This window comes from Vicia villosa, unplaced genomic scaffold (assembly GCF_029867415.1).
Source record: "Vicia villosa cultivar HV-30 ecotype Madison, WI unplaced genomic scaffold, Vvil1.0 ctg.000364F_1_1, whole genome shotgun sequence".
NCBI classification, from domain to species: Eukaryota; Viridiplantae; Streptophyta; class Magnoliopsida; order Fabales; family Fabaceae; genus Vicia; species Vicia villosa.
The window spans coordinates 604,361-616,546 of NW_026705165.1; the positions used below are offsets into that span (position 1 = coordinate 604,361).

Below are 12,186 nucleotides of genomic sequence, written 5' to 3' on the forward strand. Positions count from 1 at the left end.
CTTGGCACATTGAGATCCACTTCCCTCTTGTGTCAAAGTGCCACCTTCTTCTTCATCAGTGAGATACATGGGTTGGTCTGAGTTGAAACCAGGGCCTTTGAATGGTTTTGGTTTTTTAAACCAGTTGATCTTTATTCTCTCACTTGACCTCCTTCTCACTGGTTTCACTTATTTCCCCTTCTTATTTAATGTTTTGGTTGTGCAGTAATGGTGATGTCAGAAAGTGTTGAAATAATGTCATCAAAATAATCAGTCTCCTGAGTAGCATCATTGGATTGTGTTTCCTCAGTAGCATCATTAGGTTGTGTTGTATCCATTTGAGATGTACCATATGCATCAATTGGAGTTGGATTTTCTGCATTAATTGGTGTTGTCTGAGTTGCTTCATTTGGAGTTGGGTCTTCTTCAGCAGTTGGATGTATCTTGACCTTTTTCTAATAAAAAATAATACAATATAGAAAGTCAGATTATACCTTTACATATAAGTAATGCTAACCAGTACACAACAACAGTTATACCTTTCTTTTGAGCCCATTTGGATCCTGAGTTGTGCTTTTGCATGACTGGACATTATGACCAAACTTGTCACATTTAGTACATCTATATGAAACTCCTGGCAACCTTCTTCTTGCACCTTCTTCACCAGTCTCTCTAATCCTTAACTTTCTAGATCTCTCTGGGCCTTTTTTGAACATTGGTGGCAATATCTCTTCTGATTCTACTTCAAGCTACATATCTTGGCCATTAATTGGGCTAATAGGAAAACCATAACAAAGCTTATATTTGTCCCTAGAATAACAGTCATCTACAAAGTCCTTATGGTTTTGTTGTCTAAAACCTAATGCTGCAACAACATGCCTACAAGGTATGTCAACCAACTCCCAGAAGTTGCATGTACATGACATTTTTCCAATGTCAACTATAAATTCCCGAGTGTTGAAAGAGTGTGTTAATTGGAATTGTTCATTCATTTCCCAAGTAGGCAGCCGTTGGCCACTCATCACAACCTCATTATCTAGCCTTTTCCTAGGAATTGGCATCACCTTGTGTGGCCATTTTTCAAGTTTCAAGGCAGAAGTGGAGCACCTATTCATTAAGTATTTTCTAATCCACTCTGACATTGTCAAAATTGGTTTATCTCTAGCAGCTAATATTGTTGCATTGAAAGATTCAGCAATGTTATTCATGAGAACATCATAATTTGGATAAAAAGTAAAAGCATGCTTACACCAACTTTTAGGATGAACACCTGTAAGCCAAGCCCATGCCTTTGAGTCAACTTGCTTCAGCTGATTCATCTTGGTCAACCAACCCTGATAATATGTTGCCTTTGCAGCCCCCATCATGAGATCTCTAATCAAAGAACCACCACCAACTTTTTTTTTTCTGAAATTTGCATAGAGATGTCTTAGACACAGCCTATGCCCTATCCTTTCACTCATTTCTTCAAACACAAATACTAAACCCTAAAATAAAAAACAATATAAGTATATAAATGACATGGTAAAATACAAACATATTCAAGTAATAAGAATGACCTTTTGTTGATCCGAGATAAACACATATCTCCTGTCTTCCCCAATGTCTCCCATAAGCAAGTCAATAAACCACTTCCAACTGTCCCTAGTTTCTGTCTCAACCACCCCAAATGCTAGAGGAAAGTACTGGTCATTGGGGTCCCTACCCACAGCAATAAGTAATTGACCCCCATATTTAGTTTTTAGATGACAACCATCTACTCCACAAAGGGTCTGCAACCATTAATGAAACCCTTTTTGCAACCATCAAAGCAAAAGTAGAAAGACCCAAATTTGGGCTGTATGGAAGGATTAGGCCTGCTAACAGTGATACTCAAAGTGTTTCCTGGATTAATTATATGTAACTCAGCTGAATACCTTCTCAAGTTAGCATATTATTTATCTGCATCTCCCTCTATAATCCTCTTTGCTATGAGTTTTGCCTTCCATGCCTTACCTACAGTAATTCCCACAGAAATTTTTTGCCTCATGTATTGAATTATATCATAGATCCTTACACTCTCAGATGTTTGCATCTTCTTTACCACAACCTTAGCCACCCAACTAGAGCTTGCAGATCTGTTTTCTAAAACCCTAGCACATGTATGCTTGTCCACTATGGTTTTATAACATAAGTGTGCTTGTGGCCCACTTTTGAGCAGAGTATTAAAAAACCACATTTGGCCCTACATTCTACCCTTACCCTGTAGCTCTCGTTTTTCACAAAGGTAATTTCCCTACCATTCAAAACTGACCACTCACGTATTGCTTCTCTAAAGTCATCAAGAGAATTGAATTCCATACCCCACTGAAATTTAAAATTCTTGTTGAAATGCTCTTTCCTAAACTTTTCAAACTTTGGCAACTTGTCATCATCTGACATATCGGGATTTGAGCTATCCAGGTCATCACTAACATACACATCTTCATCTTCATCTTCCAATTTTTTCTTTTTTGAAACTCTCATAAATCCAGATAGTGATGGTGCTTCATTAACAGGTATAGTGACATCAATACCTTCAAACCCATCAAGCAAAGTAGTGGCACGTTCATCTTCACTGTCCCCCAAACCTTCTACTCCATCTTCATCACATTTATCCATCTGAACTACCTCATTCACACACCTAAGACTTCTCACTGTCACAGACACATCTATTACTTCATGCTCCACAAACATTTCCCCATCAACCTCGTTGGCATTAGCATATGCTGCAAAATCGTAACAATCATCATCCCTCTTAATCTGGAAAAAATTCGGATCAATTTCAACAATCTTGGTCCATGCCCTATATGACCCTTCCTTGTAGCCCCACCAGACAACATCCTATGAACGCTAACCATTGTAAACGTAGAGATGTTGATGTTAGTAACTACAGTCGTGACACCGCCCCGATAAATCATAACCCCGTCATTGAGGCTCACAAATTCCCCTCCATAGTGGAACACAACATTGAAGAGTTGCTTATTCTGAAGTAAAAAAATGAAAACACTTAATACCTAACCTTCATCAACAGATACTTAGTTTCACACATTAAAGTTAGCTAAAAATATACCTTCTCAGCTTCTGATGCTTCGACTTCTTCTTCATGAATGTTAGGTTGAACTAAAGGATTCGATTGACTAGCTTCAGGAACTCCGTTCACTTGCTTAGAATGCTTCGCTTTCTTCGATGTCTTCTTCTTCAACCGGCCGGAAGCTCTCTTCGTCATCTATCTTTCTTAAGGGGGGTAAATCAAAACACGCCTATATGGCAGGGGGTAAAAGTCATTTAACTCAAAAAACTAACATTTGTAGCAATTATTTTTCTAATTCAAATTTTAGAATTTATTTATTATTATTTTGATAAAAATTAATAAAATTCAAATTTTTTAAATATATAAAATATTTTAAAACATTAAAAATATATATTTTAAATCCTTAAGAAAGTTTAAACTTTAATATATATATATATATATATATATATATATATATATATATATATATATATATATATATATATATATATATATTTATTGTAAATTCTATTATAAATTCTAGGTATTTAGTTCAAACTCAAACATTAATTCATTGAATTTATTTTTTGGCAAGACAAATAAAGTTTAACTTTTTTTAGAAAATATATACATTATACTATTTGTTGATAAATAAATAAAAAATAAATAACATTTTTTTTTTGAAAAAATAAAATTATCATAAGTTTATAGGTAGTGATGTGTGACTGTAAAATATATTACACACATCCAATTAAAATCTTTAAATATGCAAAATCATATTAATATTTAAAAAAAATCAATTTTCTCTAAAATTATGCCACTTCCATAAAAAAATACCATCTCCGGAACGAGTAAATATAATTTTGATATCTTTAAATATAAATTATTCCACTTCCATAAAAAATATACAATCCCTTCATAATATTATTTTCAGGGCGAGTAAATATAATTTTAATAATAATGCTATATGGTACGAAACTGTAATTTTATGAATTGCAAGAATGTATACATGTCTTGATATGAATGGTGGGTCAACATGTGAAAACTTATTTATTGAGAATCATGGAGGGTTTAGTGTTAAAGTTGGTTGCTTATACAAAATAGTTTCAAAAGTATTGGCTAACAGATTAAAGAAGGTACTGGATAACATCATATCTCCATCACAATCTGCTTTTGTCCCTGACAGACAAATTCTCGATGGGGTATTGGCTCTTAATGAAATAGTGGATCACGCGAAAAGGCTAAAGAAGGAGTGCTTTGTTTTCAAGGTGGATTTTCAGCAAGCATATGACTGTGTCAGCTGGCAATTTCTGAGATCTTTGTTTGACAAATTTGGATTCGGTGAGAATTGGCGCAAGTGGATGGAAGCTTGTATCTTCCATAGTTCATTATCGATATTGGTGAATGGCTGCCCGACGAAAGACTTTGTAGTTGAAAGGGGATTAAGACAAGGGGATCCCTTGTCACCCTTTCTTTTCACCTTGGTGGCGGAAGGTCTAGCTGTCCTGTTTAATTCAGCTGCTCTATCGGGGTGTTTCGTGGGCTATAGATTGAGCAACAATGTGAATGTGAAAATTCTCCAGTTCGCGGACGATACGGTAATAGTTGGGCAAGGGAGCTGGCAAAATTTATGGAGTATCAAATCAATTTTCAGGGGTTTTGAATTATTGTCGGGCCTAAAGGTGAACTTCCATAAGAGTAAGGTGATGGGCGTGAATGTGGCTGAGAGTTTTCTGGAAACAACATCTCATTTTCTTTGCTGCAGTAGGGAGAAGTTACCATTCAAGTTCCTTGGTATTCAAGTAGGCCTTAATCCCAGGTTGTGTGATTCGTGGAAGATGGTTCTGAAGGGCTTAAAGAACAAGTTGTCTTGTAGGAAGTCAAGAACGTTATCCATTGGTGGCAGAGTTACTCTTCTTAATGCGGTTCTTTCTAGCATTCCGATTTACACGATGTCGTTTTATAAAGCCCCTGTGAAAATCATAAAAGAAATTATCTGTATTCAAAGTCACTTTCTATGGGGTGGGAGTGTAGACAAAAGGTGTATTAATTGGGTGAGTTGGCACAACATCTGTAAACCTAAAGCGGAGGGAGGTTTGGGTATCAAGCATATCGGTCATTTTAATAACGCATTATTATCCAAATGGAGGTGGAGGATGATGAATGAGGGGGCATCTTTGTGGAAGAATATCCTCGAATCAAGATATGGTGATGTTAAAAAAGCTGTGATAGTGGGTGCGGATTATAGGGCGAGAAAAAATGATTCTATATGGTGGAAAGACATGATGGCGGCAAGCGTGTCAAAAACTAACGATTTTGATTGTTTTGCAGGTAACATAAGCTTCAAACTAGGTGATGGCAAACATATTTTGTTTTGGCTGGGAAGATGGTTTGGAGGGACTCCTCTAAAAAATCTGTTCCCTCTGTTATTTAGTTTATCCAGGAAACCGCAGGGCAGCATCAGGGAGATGGGTGCTCGAGTGGGGCTGGTTTGGTTGTGGAATTTTCAGGTGGATTCAGAAGTTCTGATGGGAAATCCGGGAGCGATGTTGGAGGCTTTGGAACTCCTGGAATTGTTGGGAGGGGTGAGGCCCGAGGATGGTATGGAGGATGCGTTTAAATGGTGGAAAAATTCAGATGGCAAATTTACGGTTAAAAGTTATTCTTCTTGTATGCGGGAAACTAATCTAGAAGCTGTTGTAGACTCGACCATTCTTGAAGCCATTAACAGATTTTGGTGCTCAGAGGTTCCGTCTCGTATCAAGGTGTTTGGCTGGAGGTTTATGTTAAACAGATTGCCGACGAAAGACCAGTTGCTGAAGAGGAACATCATTCACAATGAGGAGGACAAGCTGTGCAGATTTTGTTTATCTGATCATGAAAACTTGGCCCATCTATTCTTTCTCTGTCCATTTTCTAAAGCTGTTTGGGACAATATTTTGCTGTGGCTGGATATCAATATGGTGGGGGGCTGGCTGGTGCAGAACATCTTTCTCAATTCATTCAGGCGCTTCATGGAAGGATAAAAAACAAGAAATAGTGTCTTATTTGGTTAGCAACGGTGTGGTCACTGTGGAATTCAAGAAACAACCTCATCTTCAACAACATTGGTATTGTTTTAGATGATGTTATTGTGTCGATTAAAATGGTTTCTTGGATTTGGCTTACGGTTGGGTCGACTAGACGACATTTTATTACTTTCTACTCCTGGCTACAAGCACCTCTGGATGTGCTTAATATTGTGTAATTGATTTTGTAATCTTTATAACTCTGTTTTGGGTTGTGAGTACTCCTAGTACTCACATTATCTATTTAATATATTTAACTTTGCCTATATAAAAAAAAAGTGTTAAAGTTGGTTATAGATTATTTTTTTAAAAAAAATAATCAAGTTTTTCGAAAAATATTATGCAAATGACTAAAGTTTCAAATTAATTACATAAATGACTAATTTTTCACTCTTTTTTAGGCATGGCAATAAAACTCAGACCCGCGGGTACCCACCCGAACCCGCTTCGAAGTTGACGGGGAAAATCCGCTTTGACTGGGTTTGGGTTTTCCCCGATTATAAAATATGGGGACGGGTCGGGTAATGGGGACATTAGTACCCACCCGAACCCGTCCCCGAACCTGCTCCGTTTATTTGAACATGTACATTATTAATAAATATGTGACAGATGTTTTGATAATTTGATTTGTATTTATTATTTTAAATATTTAAAATGTATTTATGAAATTATTTGAGATTGTTTTATTTTGTTATTTATAATGTAATTTGATTTTTGAAAAAGTAAATATTTTTATTAAAAAAATTGATTTTACGACATAGATGGTGGCGAGACGGGGATACCCAAACCCAACCTAAACCTGTTTAGGACGGGTTTGGATTTTAATTCTCCATCCCCGTTTGGGTTTGGGGCGGAGAATGGGGATTGATTGAAAATTCGGGTTTGGGTTTGGGAAACATAAAAACCGTCTCTGACCCGCCCCGTTGTCATACCTACTCTTTTTACACATTTTCGTCACCCTAGATGGCGACTACACTTAAATTTAAGACAAGTCGTCAATAAAGATAGTGACAACATTGTTTTTTTACGACTTGCCCTAAATTTAAATTGAAATTTTGGCTATTTGCGTAAGTTTTTTAAAAAACTTAACTATTGTAAAAAAAACCGTTGGTTACAGGGGCGGATGCAGGTATAGGGGTTTGGGGGCTCTTGCCCCCACATAGCAAAACAAAAAAGTTTAAAAAAATATCATAATAATGTTAATCTTTTTCACAAAAATAACTATTGACACCCAAAATTCTATTTTTTAGAGAATAAAAAATATAAAAAGTATCATTTTAAATTATTTACTTTAACTTTTATTTCTTCTTTTAATACTAATAATTAAACAAATTATAATACAATATATTTTGGAAAGTAAATATCACCCTACATATCATATACTATTTTAAATAATTGTGTTCATATAAATAAATATTTTGTTAATTTAAATATTTTATGAAAAAATAGTATTGCCTATCTTTTATTACTCACTACATAAAATTTATGGATCAGCCAATACTATTTTGAATAATTGCAATTTTGTTCATATAAATGAGTATTTTCTAAAAGTTAAAACATTTTATTAAAAGAATATTATTGATTATTTTTTGTGCAGACACAACATAAAATTTTTGGATCTATCAAAGATTATATACTATTTTGAATAATTATATTCCTATACATAGAGAATTTTAAAAAATTAAAACAATTTGTTAAAAATTTACTATTAAATATTTTTTATGCCCCCATTATGAGAAATTTCTGGATCCGCCACTGGTTGGTTACACATACAACCTTAATACATACAACCTTAATGTGTTTCATTTTTCCATCCCCTCCTAGTAAATAGCATTTTTCTAATTTTAATGTCTTTAAATATAAATTAGGATTTAATCGAAATACACCGACAATGTAGAGCAGTTTTACACTGTCAATAAAATTTATACGGTTAAATTTTATAAAAATTTGACTTTTTTTCAAATTAAATATAAAATATGAGATTCATAAAATATTTATTTTAAAGATTATGCTGCACTGATCACGTAAAAAATATCGTGTAAAAAATTTTACAGTGAACGTTCAATACTATTTTTGAGGCGAGAAAATATAATTTTGATGGCTTTAAATATCAATATACGATAACCTAATAATAATCCCACTTTTCTACCTTTCTCCCCTTCTCCACTTTTACCCAATGGGAAGGCTATCCTCCACCATCGAAATCGCTCACCACCGCCGCAGACACGAAGATCGTCGCACTCCTGACTCCGATGTCTCCGAAGAACGCCGCCGCCGATACCGCCGTAGCCCTAGCTACGATTCCTACGATCGTCACACAAATCGCCGCCGTAGCATATCACCCGAAAACCGAAACCCTAGACACGATAACAGAAATCCAAACGGCAACGATCTTCCGAAGAATTTCGGCCACCGCAACGGTTCCTATCTCGACCGCGACCGCAACGATTTCAAGCGCTCTGAGTCGGAATCTGATGAAGAATTGAAGGGATTGAGTTTCGAGGAATACAGAAGGTTGAAGAGGCAGAAGATGAGGAAGTCGATGAAGTATTGTATCTGGAACGTTACGCCGAGTCCTCCCAGACGCGAGAATGATGATCTTGAGGATGTTTACAAGGCTGAAGAGATTTCTGAGAAATTTGACGGAAAGAATGAGAAGGAGGTTATACCAAAAGCAAAATCTGAATCCGATGAATCTGATGGTAGTGAATCGGATAATCCACGGTTGAAGAAGAAGAGTAGTAGAAGTTCTTCTAAGAAATCGCGAAACCTTACGGAATCTGAATCGGAATCAGAAGAAGAGGAAGATCAGAAGAGGGGAAAGAATAGGGATGATAGCGATAGCGATAGTGAATCAGAGGAAGATCGTAAGAGGAGAAGGGGAAGTAAGAGGAAGATCAGTAGAAGGAAAAGGCGAAGTAATAGGAAGAAGAGAAGGCATAGTGATTCAGAAGAGAGTGAAAGTGATAACTCTGACTCTGATGGTAGTGAAAAAAAGAGGAAGCATTCTTCGGGGTCTCGATCAAAACAGAGCAGGAAAGTAACAAAGAAAAGTGCTGAACCGAAAAGCGAGAGTTCGGAGGATAATGAGTTGGTTCCTGATTCAGCTGTTTCGAAGAACAAGGAAGCAATTGTTGTTGATGAGGTGGATGTGTCTGAGATTAATGATGAGGCTCTACAATTGAAGGAGCTGTTAGAGTTTCAGAAGAAACCGGCTTTGGATAGCGAGCCAACGGTTGGGCCAATGCCTTTGCCAAGAGCCGAGGGGCATATAAGCTATGGTGGTGCACTTAGGCCTGGTGAAGGAGATGCTATTGCACAATATGTTCAACAAGGGAAACGTATTCCTCGTAGAGGAGAAGTGGGTCTTTCTGCAGAAGAGATTTCAAAGTTTGAGGATCTTGGTTATGTGATGAGTGGCAGTAGGCATCAGAGGATGAATGCAATTCGTATCAGGAAAGAAAATCAAGTTTATAGTGCGGAAGATAAGCGTGCTTTGGCTATGTTTAACTATGAAGAAAAGGCGAAAAGAGAACATAAGGTTATGGCTGATTTGCAGCGGCTAGTGCAGCGTCACATTGGTCAGGATGTTGGTCCAACTCATGATCCTTTTGGTGCAAAAGACGGTGCTGATGCCTGATATTATTATTCATGTATGTCAGCTTGTTTTCTTTTGATTTATTTGTAATTGTTTTTGTTCGGCTGGCTATGTTATTTAGACAACCTGTTATGAATGAGTAAATAGAGAGATGAGAACTTATTTCCTTCGTTAATTCAGCATCTGGATATTCAGAGGTGTATGTCTTTTAATTAGTGACTAACTAGTATATAAACAGTTTGGTTTAGTTAAAACGTATGTGAAATTGCTTTAGGATCGTAGATTTATCATTTATCGCAACATGCTAAGCATGTGGATTGATTTTGCAGCTGCTAGTGCAATGTTATATTGGTTAAATTGGTCCAACTAATGCTCCTTTTTTTGCACAAGATGGTGGTGATGCTTGATATTCATATATGCTAGTTAGCTTGTTATTTCACTAGTAGTTTTTGTTTTCGTTGGCTTTGTTTTGTACATGTTAAGACAGGAAATAGAAATAAAAGAACTTATTGTCTTAACTAACTTAGCATTTGGGTGTTTAGAAAGTGGTTTGTGAAATTGCTATAGAATAGTAGACATATAATTTATTGAAACACGTGGATCATTAGAAACTAGTTTATCTGCTACCGTTGTGTTTGTGGATGAGAAATGACAGTACACAATTCCAAGTTTCCCTTGTTTCTTTTTGGCTGTGGAGTATTCACGTGTGCTGGTGGTATGGTGTTATTATGATAAGCTTATTGGGGCCTCACTTAAAAACTCTATGCCATCGAACTTGTTTAATTCGCCGAAACACTATTCTTTTGATTGCTGTTGTTGATGTTATATAACTTATATGTCCAGGATTGGAGGTGTAATATTTCTGAATTCTGATACAAGTTTGATTCTTTTCACATTTCCTTCATCTTACAGTCATTTTTACACCTCTTTCTTATTCATCACATCATTCATCTGTCTCCCCTCTCTTTCATATTCCATTTCTCTGGTCCCTCAAAGAAGTATTAGTCATTCTGATTTTGTTTGCTGTGTCTCAAGACTCAAGTGAATACACTTACCCATCTAACCATTTAAATGATGAAAAAACTGACTAGGTATTATTTTTTCTGAAAGCCATGTTTTTTTCATGCATTAATTCTTATATTCATTTCATAGTAATCTATGCTTGTTCGTTTTATTTCACATTTCTCACTTTCTTTCTATAATACACTGATCTATATACTTTTTTCTTGTCACCTTTGTATGACACCAACAGTAGTGTTTTTCCATTTTGTCAAATGATCTTTGATTCAGCTTTCGTTGCATTAGTTAGGCTGGATTAATCAATTTAATTTGATGATAAACAACCAAAAGGAATGAAAGTGGGTTACTGTACCTACTAGAACTATAATCTAGATATGAATGTAAACAGACAGAGTACCAATATTTATTGATTTTAGTTTTACTCTATCAGAATTTAGAGTGAATCTAGAACTTTTGATGCATCAACTGGCTTACTGCTTCACCAAAAGCTTTTTTATATTTGTTTAAACTCAATTCTGGGAACCTAAGATTTGAAAATTTTCAAAGCCTCAAACATTGACACCTTGTTTTGCGTAATTGTGAAAGCCAGGAAAGAGATTTAACTCAATATTTACTCTATAACTTGGACACCCTTTCATAAGTCTAAACAATGAGAAAATAGCTTTGATCCTGGTCTTGTTTTCTTCCTTTGTTCCTCTATTGTTGTTGTTGATGTGTTCTCTGTTACAACTTCCAGCATCTTTTCCAGGCTTCTCATCTTCTAACAACTCTCTGTTAAGCAGGTGATGAAGGGAAGTGAGATTGGAGGTGAAGTTATCTTGGAAGAAAATGCCATTAGCTGGAGTTAAATATAAATCAACTGCAATTCTGCAAAGGATATCTGCAAAGGATATCTGATCTTTGGATTTTGTCGTTGAATGTTGTGGAGCAAGAGTGGAGAAAGAATGCGAGGGAAAACTCACGAGTAGGTGATCCATGCATGCACTGCATTGAATGATTAATCTTTTTTGAAGTAGGATGCTATGCACTGCATTGGATGATTAATCTTTTTTGAAGTAGGATGCTTTCTTTTTTTGTGAAGTAGGATAAATAGATGACGACGAGGAGAATAAAATAGTTTCAAATGTTTAGTGTTGCCTGCAACTCTGGGGCATAATCTATTTATTAAGTTGTTTTTGTGAATTAGATTATTGGTGATCTTCACAACTTTTATTGATATAAGAATTTTTACTTTTTATCCCTGTAATTTTCTTCTCTACTTTTCGTTTCTATCATGTGGCATTCTGATAGGAACCAAGATGGGCTTGTTGGGGTTGCGAGCCTAACTCCCGAGAGGCCTTCTGTCTGGAGGACTTATTCTAGAAGAAATAGGAGAGACAAAGGAGAGAGAAGGTTGTTGATGAGGTGGCTATGAATCCCACTTCGGACGGATTCGGATTAAAATACCTCAATCCGAAGAAACTCATGGATGATAATATTCCATCCACTAC

General features: G+C 35.9%; 1 protein-coding gene across 1 annotated transcript; it reads left to right on the forward strand.

Annotated features, from left to right (window-relative positions):
- The first annotated feature begins 8,198 nt into the window (after positions 1 to 8,198).
- On the forward strand, positions 8,199 to 11,931 carry LOC131627478 (uncharacterized). The gene is made up of 2 exons (XM_058898333.1): positions 8,199 to 9,731; positions 11,479 to 11,931. The coding sequence occupies exon 1, from the start codon at positions 8,255 to 8,257 to the stop codon at positions 9,716 to 9,718; it is 1,464 nt and encodes a 487-aa protein (XP_058754316.1). The 5' UTR covers positions 8,199 to 8,254; the 3' UTR covers positions 9,719 to 9,731; positions 11,479 to 11,931.
- The last annotated feature ends 255 nt before the right edge of the window (positions 11,932 to 12,186 follow it).